Source organism: Euleptes europaea, chromosome 18 (genome assembly GCF_029931775.1).
Source record: "Euleptes europaea isolate rEulEur1 chromosome 18, rEulEur1.hap1, whole genome shotgun sequence".
Classification (NCBI taxonomy): Eukaryota; Metazoa; Chordata; class Lepidosauria; order Squamata; family Sphaerodactylidae; genus Euleptes; species Euleptes europaea.
Window position 1 is genome coordinate 19,296,969 of NC_079329.1, and position 20,272 is coordinate 19,317,240.

At 42.0% G+C, this 20,272-nt stretch overlaps 3 protein-coding genes across 3 annotated transcripts; all 3 read right to left on the reverse strand.

Annotated features, from left to right (window-relative positions):
• Positions 1-694: 694 nt before the first annotated feature.
• LOC130490747 (olfactory receptor 6M1-like) lies at positions 695-1,657 on the reverse strand. The gene has a single exon (XM_056864554.1). The coding sequence runs from the start codon at positions 1,565-1,567 to the stop codon at positions 695-697; it is 873 nt and encodes a 290-aa protein (XP_056720532.1). The 5' UTR covers positions 1,568-1,657.
• Positions 1,658-7,181: 5,524 nt separating this feature from the next.
• Positions 7,182-8,117, reverse strand: LOC130489989 (olfactory receptor 10C1-like). The gene has a single exon (XM_056863778.1). It carries the CDS (start codon positions 8,112-8,114, stop codon positions 7,182-7,184), a length of 933 nt encoding a protein of 310 aa, XP_056719756.1. The 5' UTR covers positions 8,115-8,117.
• A 2,600-nt stretch (positions 8,118-10,717) lies between these two features.
• On the reverse strand, positions 10,718-16,604 carry LOC130490748 (vomeronasal type-2 receptor 26-like). Its single transcript, XM_056864555.1, has 4 exons — positions 15,810-16,604; positions 14,587-14,814; positions 12,921-13,050; positions 10,718-11,619 (listed from the first exon to the last, which is right to left on the reverse strand). Exons 1-4 carry the CDS (start codon positions 16,602-16,604, stop codon positions 10,718-10,720), a joined length of 2,055 nt encoding a protein of 684 aa, XP_056720533.1.
• Between the last annotated feature and the right edge of the window lie 3,668 nt (positions 16,605-20,272).

Consider the following 20,272-nt stretch of genomic DNA (forward strand, 5'->3'; position numbering starts at 1 on the left):
AAGAGCTAAGATTGTTTGTCTGTATCCTTCTTTAAGTTAGAGGACCATCCTCCAGCCCATGGACCTTTTCTACAACTTAAGCAGCTCTCCCATCAGAAGAAGAGCCTTTAAGGTGGAGTAATAGAAAAGTGCAAGAGTCCAGTAGCACCTTAAAGGCTAACAACATTTCTGGCAGGGTATGAGATTTCATGAGTCACTGCTCACTTCTTCAGATACCGAGAAAAAGTGAGCTGTGACTCACAAAAGCTCATACCCTGCCAGAAATTTTGTTAGTCTTTAAGATGCTCATACTCATTAACCTTTAATAGGCATAGTTCAAAAGACATCTCGTACAGATTCGCACAATCAAAATCAAATCATTTAAAGTACTACTGGACTCTTGCTCTTTTCTAATGTTACAGACAGACAAACACTACTACCCATCATGTCTAAGGTGGAGTAAGTCTCCTTAGGCTGGAGGAAGGCCTTAGACTTCTCTTAGCAGAGGAGTAGGTTACAGGGCACTCTCTCTAGGACATGTCTTACATTTCCTTGCAGTTTTACATTACATAGAAAATCAGTTGTGGTAGACTCATTGTATTCAGGGAAACTCATTTTCTCACTGACAAACCTGATTCCATTCTGGAGGAATACACAGATTACGAAGAACCGTGGCTGAATGACACATCTATAGAAAACCTGAGACTGAATGTTATCACAGATAGAATTTCTTTGACATCTCAAGTTCCTTTCTAGTAACATTCAATTTCAGAATTATTTTTTTCAAGGCGGTTTTCATATCCTGGTTCCTTAAACTGTAGATCATTGGGTTGAGCATCGGTGTGACAACACTGTATACCACAGCTATGATTTTGTTCATGTTAAAGGAAGAGCGGGTGGTTGGACTTACATACATAAAAATCACTGTCCCATAGTATAGAGAGACAACTGTCAGATGGGAGGCGCAGGTGGAGAAAGCTTTTTGACGTCCATGAGAGGATGGTATTTTCAGGATGGTTATGGTGATGTAGATGTAGGAGACCACAGTGGACAGGAATGTGCTCAGAATCACCAAAGCAGAAAGCAGGAATACAATCTTCTGGGTAAGAGATGTGTCTATGCAAGCCAAACGTAATAGAGGGGGGATGTCACAAAAGAAATGGTTGATTACATTGGGTCCACAAAAGGGTAAGTTCACCACCACAATGGCAGCTACGAAAGGGGACAGGCAGCCCCCTGCCCAGCAACCAATCACAAGAAGCACGCACACTCTTTTATTCATGATCGTCGAATATCTCAGAGGGTAACATATGGCAAAATACCGGTCGTAAGCCATGACTGCAAGCAGGAAGCATTCAGCTGACCCCAGGAAGAAGAAGCAGTAAGATTGCAACATGCACCCAGCAAAGCTAATGGTGTGCACATTTGTTAACAGGATGGACAACAGTTTGGGGACAGTGGAAGATACATAACCCATATCCAGCAGTGATAGATTCCCTAAAAAGAAGTACATGGGAGTTTGAAGGTGGCTGTCAGTCTTAACTGTGATGATTATGATTATGTTGCCTATCACTGTAAGAAGGTACATAGCCAGGAAGAGACCAAAGAGAGAGATTTCTACTTTCCTAGTATTAGGGAAGCCCAGAATAATAAACTTTGTCACTGTGGTACGGTTCCTCTGTTCTTCAAGCAACTTTTCCAGCATCTATAAGAGGTAGGATACAGCATTTTAGTAACTGTTTTTTGGGAGGAGCCATACAAGCCATCTAGTCCAATCCTCAGTAAATAAGTATATGAAAATGCAATTAAATTAGCACTTTTCTCTTGCCCCCCCCTTCTCCTATCAAAGAACAAATTCCATGCACAGCAAGGGGAAAAAAACAGAAATATGGATTCAGTTATTCTTGTTTGCTTCGTATAGAAAATTCTACTGGTAAAAGGCTTCTGTCATGGGAGGAAAGGCTCTTTCCTCCAAGAGAGGGACCCTAACAAATTTTCTCAGTGGAAAGAACCCTTGGACCCAGTTGTAGAGGTCTGAAGTATAAAAATAAAGCAAAAAGCATAAAAGAACTATTTACCCCAGAGTAGTTCAAATTCAGCCCTGACCTGGATGGCCCAGGCTAGCCTGATCTCGTCAGATCTCAGAAGCTAAGCAGGGTCAGCCCTGGTTAGTATTTGGATGGGAGACCACCAATGAATACCAGGGTTGCTGGGCAGAGGAAGGCACTGGCAAACGACCTCTGATAGTCTCTTGCTATGAAAACCCCAAAAATGTGGTCGCCATAAGTCAGCTGCGACTTGACGGCACTTTACACTCACACACAGTTCAAATTCCCCTAAAATTGTGAATGAAATTTAAGTCAAATTTGAATGGTTCTCCACAGTGGAAAGAGCTACAAAATGTAGAATGGTAAACAGAGGGTTGGATCATATGACACCCCCTTGTGTTAATGTATTTGTTTATTTGGTGAATGTTAGGCTTGGATCCAACCAGCTTTTCTGCTCAGTCTCACCCAATTACCCTCCTCATCACAGTCCCGTCACACGTGGCTTTTGTCCAGGCAGGTCCTTCGATCCCCAGCATATCGTCTTATGTGGCAACGTGGTGTAGTGGTTAAGAGCAGTGGAGTCTCATCTGGAGAACCGGGTTGGATTCCCCACTCCTCCACATGAGTGGCGGAGGCTAATCTGGTGAACTGGATTTGTGTCCCCACGCCTACACACGAAGCCAGCTGGGTGACCTTGGGCAAGTTACAGCTCTGTTAGAGCTCTCTCAGGCCCACCTACCTCACAGGGTGTCTGTTGCAGGGAGGGGAAGGGAAGGTTATTGAAAGCCAGCTTGAGTCTCCCTTAAGTGGTAGAGAAAGTTGGCATATAAAAATGAACTCTTCTTGTTGTTGTTGCTGCTGCTGTTCTTCTTCTTCTACTTCTTCAAAGAGGACTTCCTCCTCACTTTTTCTCTAATGGAAAAGTTCACTGGATCCAAACATTAATGCTATCTTTTGGTATTAAACAGGCCCCTTTCTCAAAAAAAAAAAAAAAGACTCCTTCCTCCTTCTAACTTAGTAGAAGGCAGTGATAAGATCAGTTCCAAAAATATTAGGGCTAAACTACATGCTACATTTTGGCAAGGTGGGTTGTGGGTTCTCCAGACCCCACCTTCTTTCCTTATATCACTTTAGAACTCAATATAGAGTATGCAAACGACTTCCTGCTGGGGCTGTTTTAGCTTGGGAAAATGCCTATCCTCCCCTCACGCTGGAGTACCGAGCTGAATAGAGCTCCTGCGGCCTTTAAAAATGTCTTTCTCCACAGCTGAAGCATGACTGAAGGGAAAGAATGTCAGGTCCAGGGAACCCCAAACAAACTCGCCCAAAAATGAAACCTGTAGTTTAGTCCTTAGTGAAATTTCTCTTGAAGAAGAGCTGGTTTTTAGATGCCAATTTTCTCTACCTTTTAAAGAAGAATCAAACCAGCTTACAATCTCCTTCCCTTCCTCTCCCCACAACAGACACCCGGTGAGGTAGGTGTGGCTGAGAGAACTCCAAGAGAACTGTGATTAGCCCAAGGTCACCCAGCTGGCTTCATGTGGAGGAGTGAGGAAACCAACCCGGTTCTCTAGATTAGAGTCCACCGCTGTTAACCACTACATCACTCTGGCAGCCTGCTTGGTGGGGATTGACATGACCTGAGGATCCCTGTTTTGATAAAAAAAAATCACCTTGTGTGAAATATTAACTAAACATGGAAGTTTTTCCTCTAGTGAAATATTTTACTAAAAATTATAAGACCCATTCCCTTTTCCAGAAAGCTTCCTATATCTAGATATGCAATTGTGGAGTAAAATTTGATTTCCCACTTCTTTCCGAGATACCTTCCACCATAATAAGCAGGACTTTTGTAATATCCCTGCCTGAAGACTACTACATTTGAGAACTACTGCTACACAGATACATCTACACATATAGGTTTTTATACCATGTACTACATAATAGGGCCATTCCTGTATGTCCCAGGCTATCAAGGCTAGTTAGGTCTGCATGGATGGGGGATGCAGCAAGGAAGGTAATAAGGGGTGATGAATGGGGAGGGGGGTACTCTAATCCAAACTATTTACAAGATGAAATCCAACCAGTTTCTCTGCTATTGAAAAAGAGATGAGGGCTTCCCTTTGACCATCCAAAAGACTATGACAGGGATCCTGGGACCTACATGGGCCAATGCAATGTGTGACGGGGGCTGAAATAAAGAGGATAAAGAGGCAACATTGCTCCAAAAAGTTGACTGGGTCATACTCAATATGGTTAAGATTAGCTTTCATTTCTTGAAGTGCATTAAAAAAGAAAAAGGACCATGACAGCAAAATGTCAACACCGTGTTTTATTCTCTACATAGTAAAATTGAACAGGCTTACCTTATGGGCCGAAATCAAAATGGCACTTGGAGGGTATCTGGTTTTATTTTTATCCTTTGCATATGTTGTAAAAACACCAGTAATGACAATAAGGGGGTTAAAATAAAATTACGTTTGTTAAAAAAAGTTACACAATTAATAAAAAACCTCTTCTTTATTTCATAAGACACAATATTATAAAATAGAGGACAGGGTTGGTTGGTCTTTAAATCTTTGTTTTGTTCCACATCCTCCAGTTTCTTCAAGAAAGTAAGCAAGGGCTCCAACGCCATTTGAAAGGAGTAGCAGAATCTCTGAGATGACTGTGTGTCTCTTGGGTTTTGATGGAATTAGCCTCAAGTGAGTGTACACATTGACATGGAAAAAGTTGAGGAAAATAAATTGCTCAATAGAGCAAATTGGGTGTGTAATCCCAGAGGAGAGTGTGCTGCTGTATGAAGCAGGGCCGGCACTAGGGTGAGATGAAGTTGACTATTTGCCAGGGCTCCCAGGACAGCAAAGAAGCAATCTCTTAAGGGCAGCTTCTCACAGTATGCACATGGCATCCAGGAGGTTCAGAAAGAAAATGTTCCCTTGATAATTCCTCTTTCTTTCAGGCTAAGGGGTGCTTTATCCCTTCAAATATTCCAGGTGATGGACTCAGCGATTATCATCGGGATAGCACAGGGACTAATCGAATAAACAGTGATCCCATGAGATTGTAAGTTCAGATCTCATCCACAAACATACTAAGCAGTCTTAGACAAGCCCCTCCTTTTCAACCTTGGTTCCTCACCTCCAATAGGGCAAAAATAATTCTGACAGGTGATTACTGTGATGAATCACATATGCGGAAAAAATAAGGACTGTCTAATGTTATTACTAAGTGACACTGGTGTCTTTTTATTGCTCTATTTTAATACTGTGAGCCAAAATTATTAGGTGTGTGTGTGTGTGTGTGTGTGTGTGTAAGAGAGAGAGAGAGAGAGAGAGAGAGAGAGAGAGAGAGAGAGAGAGAGAGAGAGAGAGAACGTGGTATAGTAGTTAAGAGTGGCATCATATTTAATCATATTAAATGGGATCCTGCCAGCTTTTCCTCTTAATCTCATCTAGTTCTCCCTACTGGATCTCCCATTCCACCTGGGTTTTGTGGAGCACCAGCCCCATGATTACTGTGTGTGTGTGTAAAGTCACAGACAACTTATGGTGACCCCATCGGGTTTTCAAGACAAGAGACTAACAGAGGTGGTTTGCTATTGCCTTCTTCTGCATGGTGAGCCTGGTATTCCTTGGTGGTCTCCCATCAAAGTGCTAACCAGGACTGACCCTGCTTAGCTTCTGAGATCTGATGAGATCAGACTAGCCACTAGCATAACCCTTTTGGGTGTGCCCTCCTGATTTTTTTATCAGGGAAAAGTGGCTGGTTCTCACCCATTTCACTCATTATATCACATTAAATCTGAAAACAAAGCCAGCGCATACATTCTGAAAACAACACATAATGAACAACTTGCAAGCAACATGAAAAACAGAAAAGAAACATTTTTTAAAAAAATCAACATTGGTCTATATATTCATGGTGCGGGGAAACAGCAGATCTCCGGTGTATGGGGGAAAGCAGTTCAAACGTGGAAAGTATAAGTGAGATTCTTCTGTATATATATTTTTAACAGTGATCCCAACAGGTTCTGAAGGAATACAGGGGTACAGGAAATAGTGAGCAATCATCTTCAAAGATGGAGATCAAATAAAAGGCTGAATGATAAAACAAGAGAGAGTGGAAATTAAGCAGCACAAACACTGAAACTTTTACAATTATCCTTTTTTTCCCCATTCAAAGAATGAATAGATTTGGCATGATAGTTGTAGACCACATATTTCACATGTCGAAGGCCTCACCTGGTACTTCCAGTTGGAAGGATCTCAGTTAGACCTGGTCAGAGCAGTCTGTACTGGGCTAAATGAACCAGTGGTCTGTCTCTGTATAGGGCAGCTTCATATATTCATTATTAAGCACCCAATTCTATGATTGCCTATAAAAGAATCCCATTGCAGCTGACCTTACAACAGTCCCTTTTGAGTACTAGTCACCTCAACAAGCAGTTGCAAGGTCTTGGTTCCAGTTTTACGTATCACCCCATGTCTGCTCATTTGAGTTCGCCACAGCTTTCCTTCAACAGCATGATAATGCATACGCAGATACACATTCATATTTGATATTGTTGAAAGGTTTAAGGGGAGGGGGAGATCATGTCCAAAAATATCAAACATATTTGTTTAAATGACAGAGCTTTTGTTTTTAAGAATTCCTTGGAAATGTATCCCTCAGTTTGCCAAGGCTAACATAATAATGAAAGGGTGCATGAGATTATAGGAATAAAATTAAATTGTACAATATTTTGGATATATAAAGTGTTGTCAGGAATGGGAAAGCAACATTTTATGGTACTGCTAGTGGGCAGAAATATACAATGTTTATTGACATATGGATTACATTTCCACACTACTCTTTTTCTGAACAGTTCATGATAACTTCCCTGTGGCACCCAGATGGTCTCAGACTGGCACTATACAAAGAAAAATTGGATTAACTTCACCAAAAAAAGTGTGTCATGTGCCTCAAGACCATTCCTTGGCCAATTGTTACCTGACTCCCCCCCCCTTCATCAAGAAACTCACAATGAAAAATGAAACAGAAAAAAATCAGCTTCAGCATTTACTCTGATAAAATATAACCATTATTTTACAGTCACTTCTGTTGAGTTTAACTGGATGGATTTCACAGAGGTTCCTCTTTCTTAAATATTTATCATTTTAAAGACATTAACTTTAACACTGTTTTCCCAAGAGCTCCCTTTACGTCCTTGTTCCTCAGACTGTAGATAATGGGGTTCAATATTGGCGTAATAACTGAATAGAAAAGAGAGAGGAGTTTGTCCACATTCAGAGAGTAACTGGATTTGGGGCGTATGTATATGAAAATGGCTGTGCCATAGAATAATGAGACCACAACAAGGTGTGAGGAGCAAGTGGAGAAAGCCTTCTGTCGGCTTTTGGCTGATTTCATCCTTAAAATGGTAGCTATGATGTGGGAATAGGACAATAGGATCAGCATGAAGGGCATGAGGATAACAAAGGCAGCTGCCGTAATTATTTGGATCTCGTTCCAATACGTGTCCCCACACACCAGCTTTAACACAGGTTGGATTTCACAGAAGAAATGGTTGATGACATTGGAATCGCAGAAGGGAAGGGTGAAAATGAAGGTGGTATGGCCTGCAGCCACTAAACTGCCACAGACCCACGAGAGGGCGGCCAGCTGAATGCACACTCTCTTTCTCATGATGACCGGGTAACGCAGTGGATTGCATATAGCGACATAACGGTCGTAGGCCATAAAGGCTAGGAGGCAGCACTCGGTGGCACCAAAGAAGAGGAAGAAATACATTTGAGTGGCACAGGCACGCAAGGAGATGCTTTTGTCCAGAGCGAGGATATTATCCAGCAGCTTGGGGATAGTGACAGAGGTGTAGCAGATCTCTAAGAAAGACAAGTTTCTGAGGAAAAAGTACATGGGAGTGGAGAGGGCTGAGTCAACATTAATGATGACAATAATGACGAGGTTGCCAAGGATTGTGGCAACGTAAATGCACAGGAAGATGACAAAGAAGAGGATTTGCAAATGCGGGGTTTCAGAGAAGCCCAATAAAATAAAAGTCTTCACGGAGGTGTTGTTTTCCATGGTTTCTTCTTGGGCATGCTTTGAGCAGTCGATTCGAAAGAGATGGAAACGTGTGACTATTAATTTGAAAATTAACATTGAAAGAAAATTGTCCATATTGTTTTTAATCTAATCTAGAGGAAGCGGGGGATCAATTTATGCATGCTGAAGTCTTTCCTACCTCAGAAATAAACGTTGGTGGCTTCTTTGGCTCTTTCACAGGAGTCTGAGCCAGGGCTGGAATCAGGGCATTTTAATAACTCCCAAAGCTACCCATGAGACTGAATCCTTGGTGAGCTATAGGTCTTCATTCCCTTAACCAGCCTTAGGAAAATCCAAGATTGTGTGAGTGTGAACAAGAGATTAATGCAATACAGGTGCGTTCATTTGGACTAGGATCTAGGAGACCCAGATTTAAATCTCACTCTGACATGGAAGCTTGCTGGGTGAACTGGGGCTAGTCACTGTCTCAGCTAGGGTTGCTTGGGAAATTCCTGGAGATTTAGGGGCAGTGCCTTCTGAGAGTGGAGTTTGGGAAAGATAGGGCGCTCACCATGGATGGAATGCCATAAAGCCCACTTCCAAGCCTGCCATTTCCTCCAGGGAAATTGACCTATTATTATTATTATTATTATTATTATTATTATTATTATTATTATTATTATTATTATTATTATTATTATTATTATTATTATTTATGCCCCACTTTTCTCCCTAAAAGGGACGTATATCATTCTCCTCTCCTCCATTTTATCTTCTCAAGAGCCCTGTAAGGTTAAGCTGAGAGTATGTGACTGGAAATCGAAAAATGCCAAGCTCCAACTGGAGTTTGACAATTCTATTGTCAGCTTTATTTACTTCACATAATTGTTGTTGTGAGGATAGAATGGAGGGAAAGTAAATGATGTTGTAAGCCAAGGTGGGTCTCCATTGGGGAGAAAAGTAGGCTGTAAATATCTATGAAAATAAATAAATATTCCATTTCAAATCACTGTGAAATTCATACTCCCCCCCCCCCCTTTATTCATTCAGGACACACTTGACCTAGGACATGATCTTTGTGGTATATTTGCATTTAATTCATTTTGATGGTTAAAACATTCATAAGCTCAGTCCTATCATGCCATGGTGTGGAAGCTGTTGTTTGTACTTACCTTCCATAAAAAGAAGATGCTGAGGGTGATAGTTTAGGAAGACTCAGAGCATTTGCCCTATCAGATAGCAACGTTCTTTGCAGGAAAATGCACTTATATGCATGCCCTACTCTCATCTCAGCACATTCTGACTTGAGCTGCCACAGTCACCCCCTTTCTTGGCAATAGACTAGCTTGTCAGTTGGGGGCCAAGCAGGGATGGGGGGCTTTCTTATTGGCTGCTGGAATTTGCCAGTCATCTGATCGCCACCTATCAAAAGTTGCATTAAATATAAAGTGGTGAAAATGGCCACTGCTGTGCCTTTGATGGATCTGCCTTGGAGCCTGGAGGGTTCACTACCAGGCAAATAGGACTGGCTCAGTGGCTGGTACCACACAACTGGGCCACAGTTTTCCTAGAGGCTGCCAGGGTGGGGGAGAGGGAAAGCTGAAGACAGAGGGGCAGATAAAAGTAGGTTGGCCTTTGGGTGGGAAGGAGTTTGGGTTGCCAGCTCCATGTTAGGAAATAACTGGACATTTGGGGATAGGGCCTGGGGAGAGTAGGGTTTGAGGACAGGAGAACTCAGACGGGTATAATAGCATAGACTCCACCCTCCAAAAGAGCCATTTCCTCCAGGGTTGCCAACCTCCACATGAGGGCTGGGGATCACCTGGAATTGCAACTGTTGCCCAGATTACAGACTATCAGTTCCCCTGGGGAAAATGGCTGCTTTGGAGGGTGGATTCTATTGCATTCAGGGTGACCAACCTCCAGGTACTAGCTGGCGATCTCCTGCTATTACAACTGATCTCCAGCCGACAGAGATCAGTTCCGCTGGAGAAAATGGCCGCTCTGGCAATTGGACTCTGTGGCATTGAAGTCCCTCCCCTCTCCAAACCCCGCCCTTTTCAAGCTCCACCCCAAAAGCCTCCTGCCGGTGGCGAAAAGGGACCTGGCAACCCTAATTACATTATACCTTGCTGATGTCACTCCCTCCCCAAACCTCACCCTTGCAAGGCTCCACATCCTAATCCCTAGGAATTTCTGAACCTGGAGCTGGCAACCCTAAGAAAGCAGGGAAAAGGGAGATTCTATGGGGGCCTTCAGGAAAAGGAAAGAGAAAATAGTGGGAGAGGGAGAAATGAGATTCCTCATTCAAGTTCTTGCAGGTTCCCCACTTGTAGTACTGTAAGTATAACTTTCAGATATTCTAATGACAGCCCCACATACAGTGCACTGTAGTAAACTAATCTAGATGCTACCAGAGCATGCACCACAGAGACAAGATCTTTTTGTTTTGCCCAGAAAGGCTGCACCTATGACATGATGACATATCTTATTTTGCATACAGTGTACCAAGATATACGCATTGGCAGCAGTGGAAATTGTAGAGTTGCACAAATATGGGATATCGTAACTGGGATATGTCATACTGCTGCCTTCAGTATGGTTAATGGGCATCCTCATAGAACACTGCCCCCAAGTTATTGTTATCTTTTCTTCTTAAAGAATTGGTCTCTTGTGTTTATGTCTGGCCTTAGCACAATTATGTACATTTTAGGGGCAAATATACAACCCAGCAATCCAGCGCTGGAAGCCAAGATAGAGAAGATCTCTACAGCCACCATGTATTTCCCTTTGGTGCTCAGGTAGGTTGGAACAAAGGAGACCCAGACACTGCAGAACACTAACATGCTGAAGGTGATAAACTTGGCTTCATTGAAAGTATCAGGCAGCTTCCTGGCTAGGAAGGCCACCAAGAAGCTGACACTGGCCTGAAAGCCCATGTAACCTAAGACTATGTAAAACATGGTGACTGAGCCCTCATTGCATTCCACTATGATTTGTCCTGACTGTGAGAACTTGTCAAGCACTGGAAATGGTGGAGACGTACTGAGCCAGATAGTACAGATGCCAACTTGAATAAGAGAGCAAACAAAGATAATGTAATTGGCCAGACGTTTCCCCAACCATTTCCTTATTGTGTTTCCTGGGCTTGTGGCCATGAACGCCAGAACCACCGTGATGGTTTTGGCCAAGACACAAGAAAGCACAAAAGAAAATGCGTTGCCAAAAGCAGCCTGTCGGAGAAGGCAGGTCACCTTGTTGGGTTGTCCGATGAACAAAAAGGTGCAAATGAAGCAAAGCAAGAAGGAAACTAGGAGGAGGTAGGTAAGATCCCGGTTGTTTGCTCTTACAATGGGTGTGCTTTCATATTTAACAAAGGTTCCAAGCACCACTGTGGTGAGTAGGGTAAAGGAGAGAGAAGCAGAAGCCAAACTGATTCCTAATGGTTCATCATAGGCAAGAAAAGTTATGACTTTAGGGATACATCGGTTTTGGTTCTTGTTTGGATGCTCATCTTCTGGGCACATGATACATTGATATGCATCTGAAAGAAAAAAGAATGGCAGATGTATACAGCTTGAAAAGAGTTCTGCCAATAATGCATCCTTGATAAATATTCTACCTAACTGGGACTGGAAAAGAGAGTGGTTGGGAAAAAAAAGAAAAAAAAGAAACACAACCTAGCTGTGATGGGCTTCATGGCCACTTACTGAGCTGATCTACTGCATTAGAGCACAGACAGGATGATGACGGTGCTTCCCTGCCCATCTAAAAAATGCAGATGTCGGTTCAATTTGCCTTATGATCTTGTGTGAAAAGGAGAGGGCCATTCAACCTAGTTTGGTTTCCTTGTTCAGAAATGACTGCCCTACTCCTCTCCCAGTATTTTAAAGGGAAATAATAACAAAGCCAAGAACCTGGTTTTGAATACTGAAACAAAGTTCAAGGGTTAAACATGCTGGCTCTACCATGCATGGCCACAAGGCAAACTGAGGCCACTTCAATTAGCAAATTCTAGTTTAGAAACTGGCATTGATGGTGTGATCTTTGTCACATCTCTTCACACTGCAGAGCCAAATATTTCCCTTACCCAGGTAACATTATTCTTAGATGGTCTTCTGAGCCTGAAATAAATGAATCACTTTTACTAAGTAAGGAGTTTCCTTATTATGATGGAGAAATTATATACTGCCAGAATAACATTCTTTCTTCTGAGATGTACTTGCTCTGGCAACCAAACACAAACATTATTTTAGATGACTTTTCCTGCCACTTTCTTGGGTTTTTTAAGTTCCCCAAAGAAATGAACAAGAATAGACTGAAGCCTCATCTGGTTGGATCTGATGACTTCCTTTTGCTAAACAAAAACTCTTACTGCAAAGAAGAAGTCTTCTCCAATAACAGAATCCTCCTCCATTATCTCCTTCTGTTGGAGTGAGACTTCTCACAGAGGAAGGTAGCAGTTGGATTCAATCATTCCTTTTTCCCAAATGTTCATTACTAGAGGTGTGCTTACTTGCTCTGCTTCCTGTTATCATTCTGAAACTAGTGGACAATTTTGAAGCTCCTAGGTTTAGTTTTGAATGTGTTATGTCTGCCGGAGACAAACAAAGCTTCCAATACAAAAAGCAAAGGGTGGGGGGAGTGTTTCTAGAGATTGCATGGGCCAGGATGTTCAAATTCCCTTCAAGTTGGACACTGCAACTCCCACAATAATCCTGAAGCCGGTGGCCAATTGTGAGACACTTAACTTTATTGTCTGAGAAGCTATGCCTGCCACAGATGGACGACACATACTTTTATTATGATCAATATAAACATATTGGGTAGCTGGAAACCACATACCTGTCTGGTTTGAAATTGTCCCTTCTGGGCACTGGGAACAATCATAGCAGCAAGATGAATTTTCTCCCTCAAGAATTTTTTTGCTGTATCCAGGATGGCATTGCTCAGTGCATAGGGAACGAGGCAATGTCTAGTCATAATGCAAAGAAATCTGGTTTAATTTAAGGTAATGAACAAGGTATTCTTGTACTTTCTTGGATACACACCTCAATATGGTGAGGGGATCTGAGTATTTCAGTGAAGCTAAGAGCATAGGGTTTTCAAGGCAAAAGACAAACAGAGGTGGTTTGCCATTGCCTGCTTCTGGGTAGCAACAGAGGACTTCCTTGGTGGTTTCCCATCCAAGTCCTAATCATGGCCAACCCTGTTTACCTTTGAAGCCCTGATGAAAGGAAGTTAGTCAGGGCTATTCAGGCTGCTGATAGTACTTCTCCCCCCCCCCCAACAAGTCACAGCTGACCTATGATGACCCTGTAGGGTTTTCAAGGCAAGAGACATTCAGATGTGGTTTGCCATTGCCTGCCTCCATGTCATAACCCCAGTATTCTTTGGTGGTCTCCCATTCAAATACTAGCCAGGGCCAACCCTGCTTAGCTTCTGAGATTTGACGAGATTGGGCTAACCCGAGCTTTCCAGGCCAGGGCTAGGACACCTTAGAGGTCATTAATGTATAGAGTTGCCATAAGACAGAAGAACCATGACAGCACATCACACATACATACACAATTAATTGGTTGAATCATTTTTATACATCCTATCCTCAACCCTATCCTCTCTCTTAGAGAGAGGGTTTTTTTTTTTTTAGGTAATATAAGACATCCAGTGAGCCTGCCCTTCAGGTTGCCCACATCATATCTGGATAAGCCAACTAACTTGCTAACATATACTAAAAGAAAGTATCCACTGATTTAACCACTGGGCCCCAAATCTCAGCTCAGGAACAATAGTGATCAACTCACTAGGAAAAAATAGCTGGATCCAGGCTCTTAGGAAATAATTCTCATGACTTCATGGTAAGAACATGTCATATATCCCCCTGCTTTCCACACATACTTTCTGTATTTTATTTGTCTGTTTCATTATACAAAATGGAGTTTCATTATACAAAATGGCATTGTCTTGAGATTCCTAAGCCTATTTTCCTTTTCTTTACCATTTCTTCTGATGATGCCCAGGTAGGGAGCAATCACAAAAAGCACTGTATACCATGTCTCAATATTTTACAGAATGTAGACACTGGAGGAGCATAGAAACCAGGGCAGTATGATAAACTTTCCCAATAATGCAAGAGGTGTTGTTTTTGTTTTATTTTTCTTCATGCAAATCATTTCCTTTCTGTTCTTCTGTTGCTGCAGCGGCACTGTGGTGAGGAATGGAGAAGTGTGGGGTGTGTTTCATTGGTCTTAGCTGTATATTGTGAGAGGATATTGTCAATGGATAACAGCACAATCGGTCACAATAAGTAGTTTGTTTTTGTGTCTATTTTGCAGTTTAGTCGTGCTGGATATCCTCTGCCCTAATCATTCTCAGTGGGCACCAGATCCCAAGATAAATAATGAAATCATCTTTGATGATGATGGTGGTGGTGGTGGCGGGGGTGGTGGTGATGGAGGAGGAGGAAAAGGAGAACAGTAAGTCCAAAGTTGTTAAAATCTGGGGGACCCACCTGGTTGAATCTGTTGGCCCATATGACAGCCTCACTCTTGATGGTAAACCTGTGGTCAGAGGAAGTCCAAGAATTCACCATTCCAACTCTCACGGGGATGAAGGACTTATTGGGGAAATTGACCCAGTTTACAATGTCATATCCAGTAGACCATTCCTGGTTTTCATTGAAATACACCTCCTCCCCAATACTGTTGTTGAAATGCAGTTTTTGCAAAAATGGGTGGAGCTAAATGGGAAGACAAAACCTCAGAATCTACAAAACAGGGCAAAGAGTTGCAAGCCTGTAAGGATTGTCATGTGGCAGCACACATTTTAAAGGTATAATTTAAAGAATGATCACATTTCATTAGGTCAAATTTAATGACCAAATGTGGCTGGCTGCCCCCAATTTAGTCTGATCAATGGAAAACCACACCAGAGAATCTAACTGTTAAAATTTTCTGATGTCATATAATGATGTGATATTGTAGAGGATCTTCCTGAATCCTTCTGAGGGCTTTTTTACGTACAGAATTGCTTCAGTCATAGAAATGTGTACCCAGGGATTGTTTTAAATACCCCCAGGATCTATGTTGCTTTCCCAGGGATCCCTGAATCAAGGATTACAGAAGTGCATGCCCATAGTCTTAAATTTCCCTACAATTGTAGTTGGTGTCCACACACCTATAAAACTACTGTTGCCTACCCCAACAGCAAGTGACTAAGCTGAACTGAAGTCCTGTGAACCCAATGCCATTCCTCAAGATATAACCATGGATGCCACAGAATTCCAAGAGCTTGAAATATTCTGATTTATTTACTGCTTTATTGGTAATGGTGAGCCAGCATTGTTTAGTGGATTCAGCGCTGAACTAGGATCTGTGTGACCCAATTTTGAAGTCACATTCTGTCATGGAAGCTTTCTTCATGAACTTCAGATCAACAGATGTCCCTAATTTTGACCAAATGCTCTCCTCTACATACTTAACATTATATAAATTGAGCACACATTTTATTTTCTGAAACTCCACAATGATCTACAAAAACTCACACTTCAAAAAAAATCCTAGGGGAAATGACCAAGGGCAATAGTGTGTGCCTAACCACAAACAGACACAGACAGACAGAGGTAAACTATACCAAAAATTCAGTATGTTTTTGATGTTTGTTAACAGTACTGTGATTCATCTCATTGGCACAGTGCTGAGAAGGAAAATTCAAACATTAAAAGTCAAACATTACCTCCCATGGCTGCTTTCTGTGAAGCTCCAGCTTAAGGTTTCTCCTCATTGTTTGCCATCTGAACGAGTAAGAAGCATGCAAAGCATGTGCAAAGGCATAGACTGCATTGTAAATGCTGTAGCTCTGGCCAGACATGCGCATTTCAAACACATCCTCATCAAGACTCTCCAGCTTTTCCTCTCCTGTACATTTTTTTAAATGTAGCATGGAGCTATTAAGATTTGGACTTCTACAGTGAAATACAGTATGCCAGAACTGCCGCAGCAAAATAGTTGGGTGTTGGTAAAGCTTAAATGTCTGGAGGAAGCTGTGAAATCCTGGTACATCATTTCTGTGGTCTGCTATAGACAAGGTGCCATGGAAAAACCTGGCATTCCAGTCTCTCTGAACAATCCTTGAAGATAAGTCCCACTGGGCTGTTGTGATCCAAACCCTCCTCGTTAAATGTTGCTTTGCCGCTACTTGCTGTGTGTATAAAATCATTGGTAAACCATGCATGGAATAAGTGTCTCCATATGCAACAATCACATTGGCTTTTGTGGCAAATAATGTTGCTAAAATGTTTCCCACAAGTAATATTTTGTTGGTAGATTCATAATAGGATTCAAGCACAACTACTGGGGCCTTCTCGGTGAAGGCAACACAGATTCCATGCCTACTGAGCAAGAGGGGAATGGTTTGAGCAAACACTTCTCCGTTGTCATCATCTGAAACAACAAGGCCAATCCATGTCCATTTGAAATAGCGTATCAGTCCCACGATTCCTTCTAACTGAACTGTTTCATTTGGAACCATTTGGTAAAAAAAGGGGAACTGAATTTTATTACTCAGTGATGGGTGAGCATAAGGGAGCTGTAGGGAAACAAAAGCTTGATATTGTCTTACAACCTCAAAATTATTCCCCTAAACTTACTCATATTGAAAATGAGTCTCTAGTTCCCTGACTTTATATGTGCCAAAGACATGGAGTATCTTCAGACAGGGCATTCTGGAAGCATTATTGAAAAATATTACAGTGAACTCCTGGTATCAGAATGATGGTGGTGATAATTCACTACTACTAGTAGTACCACCACCACTGCCACCACCGCTGCTGCTGCTGCTGCTACTACTACTACTCTTAAGAGTAACAGTAGAAGAATTACTGCTGTTGCTGTTAGAACTACTACTAATAACTACTACCACTGATGCTAAACAACAATGTACTATTCTTCTGGATTAATATACTGATAATACAGATTGGGAAGTATAACTAAGTAATAGCGGATATCATTCATAGCTAAACTGAACGGAACTTCTTGACTCATATTCATAAGCTCTGTTACAGTGGTTCCTGCTCTATCATGTAGAGCCCCTCTGTTACCACTAAATAGCAGAACATGAGAAAAAAAGACATGTTAGGCATAGTTTAGACCAGAGATCCTCAGTGTAGTGTCCAGGAGTGCCAAGAAGAAGAAGAAGAAGAAGAAGAAGAAGAAGAAGAAGAAGAAGAAGAAGAAGAAGAAGAAGAAGAAGAGGAGGAGGAGGAGGAGGAGGAGGAGGAGGAGGAGGAGGAGGAGGAGGAGTTTGTTTTTATATGCTGACTTTCTCTACCACTCAAGAAAGAATCAAACCAGCTTACAATCACCTTCCTTTCCCCTCTTGCACACCTCTTGAAACTGGGGGCTGATGAAATCCAAGGGGTCTTGAATGGGGCAACTAAATAAAGGGAGTTTGGGGTTGCTACCTTTGAGTTGACTGATGTCTGAGCACATCCTAGGCAGGCAAATTGCAGTATGTATTGCCTGGTGGCTTGGTGGCCTGGCAATGTGTGCAATACAAAAATAAGGCCAAGGCCAATGATGCAAAATAAGGTCAAATATATTTTATTACACAGTTAAAATTATCAAAATTATCTACGCGTTTTGCCAAAAGGCTTCTTTAGGGGAATCTGTTAGGCTTGCAGTGATTTTCCAAAAAGAGTCAGTAATAGTAGGTAACCCAATTTTATTACTAAGTGATGGGTCAGTGTAATAGTTGTGTTTGTGTGCCGTCAAGTCACAGTTCACTTATGGCGACCCCATAGGGTTTTCATGGCAAGAGACTAACAGAGGTGGTTTGCCATTGCGTCTTCGCCACAGCAGCCCTGGAATTCATTGGTTCACTCCCATCCAAGTACTAGCCAGGACCTACCCTGCTTAGTTTTTGCGATCTGACAAGATCAGGATAGCCTGGGCCATACAGATCAGGGCAATATTTTCTTACAACCCCAAAATTATTTCACAAAGCTCATGGTTACTGAAAAATAATGAAGTTTGCAGTTTCCTGACTTTATATGTGCCAAACCTTCTCCAATGCAGTATCTTCAGACCGAGCAATTTGGATGCATATACAACCACCACCATTCATGCCTAATGGATAATGCTAAGCTGTGATAGTTCATGTACTACATCACTGTAAAACTGGGATAACATGACAAAATGTAGACTTATGTAGACTGTTTGGGCTCAAGTATGATGCATCAGGGATCAACTGTCCTTTTGTGTTGGTATTTTATACCTGGGGGATTTTGTAGAGGTCAAAGATGGTAGCCATCAGGATGGAAGTTTCTGACCTAAGTCCTCCAACAACTGCTGACATCCTGTAATGCTTTGCACAGTTGAAATTAGGGATGTTTACTTTTTGTGCGGACAGCAGGGACAGAGCGATATCATAATCTGATCTTCCTTGTAAGAGGCTGTCATAGAGGCGGAAGCCCAATGTGATATTGGGTAAGAGATCTGGATCCTTGTTGATCTCACCAACAGTAAAAATGAAGGTGAGGACATGCTGATAATTCTTTCTCACCAGTCTATAATGGAAGGAAAGATTTCATTGACCTCTTTATATTTACGGCCTTTTTTCATCCCCTGTCCAAATTTCCAAAGCTCTGAATTAGTAAAAGAAAAACTGCTTAAGATCAAACACCAGAGTCAATTAGATAACCTGATGCCAGGGCTGGATCCATCCAGCTTTTTGGTTGGTAAAGAAGGAATGAAGGATCCCCTTCGACCACCCCAAAAGGCTATACTGGGAATTATGGGACCTGCATGGACAAAAATAATTTGGAATGGAGGCTGACGTTAAGAGGAGATGGGATAATATTGAATTAAAAAAACAGTGAGGATCCAACCCGATATTCTAAACATAAGTTTAGTTGCAAACTGTGCAGGTGGTGAAGCTATTGATCCTTTTTTAATGGGTGCAACAGTCTGTTCTTACTCCATACCACATATGTGGTTGCTTGACCTTTGTCTTGAGGGTTTGCCTGTTGAGGGCAAAGCTCAGGCTAGAGTTAATAATGTTACCACGTACCCGGAGATATTCATTCTGTAGCATAAGAAGCTTACAGTCTGGATGCCTGTACTTTATTTAAGCTGCATACACACTTACTGGTATATATATTTATTGAAACTATGGGGCAAGGACTTGAATCTCTCTTCTGGACCGACAGCAATACGCAGAGATGAAATGGCACCAATGATATGATTCCCCGGCTTCAAATAATCATCTTTATATCGGTAAGCGGTTGCTCTGCAAAGTCCCTTCAAGTCCTTGCTGACAGCTTGAGGCAGGAACAGAAGAAAGAGCAGCAGGAGCAGCATATTTGCTCAATGAAATATATTTTATCATTTGAAAATATTCATTCATGCCCAACAACAATGGGAGCTCAAAATATGTAACACATTCTGTTGCAAAAAGCCATGGAGAGAGGCACATTCCACCCCAAGTCTTTGATTTTATTTAACTTCGGTTTAACAGATCCCTCCCAACCCCTGACTCGGTAAAGGTTTCAGTATTTATATGAGACTTCATCGTTTATCAGCAAGTCTTTGCCACGCTTTGCAAATGGCTTGTTTTGGTGTTTCGGAAGGTTGCTTTCAAAAATCCCCAGGGCTTCTCCATGTAGAAGACTCGGTCATAATCTTGCTTGATAATAACAGGGGAGATAATCACCACTCCATAGTTTGACTTTCTTTTGACTTTCACTGCTTTGTAACAATGGGATAGCACTTGATGTGTACAAAGGCTCTTTATACTCCTTGGTAGGTCAACAAGCGATGAGTGACCCTTATTTGACATTTTGCAATACACATGAACACAAGAAGCTGCCTTATACTGAATCAGACCCTTGGTCCATCCAAATTAATATTGTCTACTCAGATTGGCAGCAGCTCTCCAGGATCTCAGGGAGAGGTCTTTCACATCACCTACTTGCCTAGTCCCTTTAACTGGGGATGACAGGGATTGAACCTGCATGCCAACCAGTTGCTCCACCCCTGAGCCACAGCCCCTCCTTAAATGGAAACTACCTAGCTCTTTTTTCCCCCTACTTTTATAGTCAGTCTTTTATTAGGTCAAGTCACTTAAAGGCAGTAGGAAAAGAGGAAGACTCAACATGAGATAGTCCCTTCAACTGGAGATGTTGGGGATTGAACCTGGGA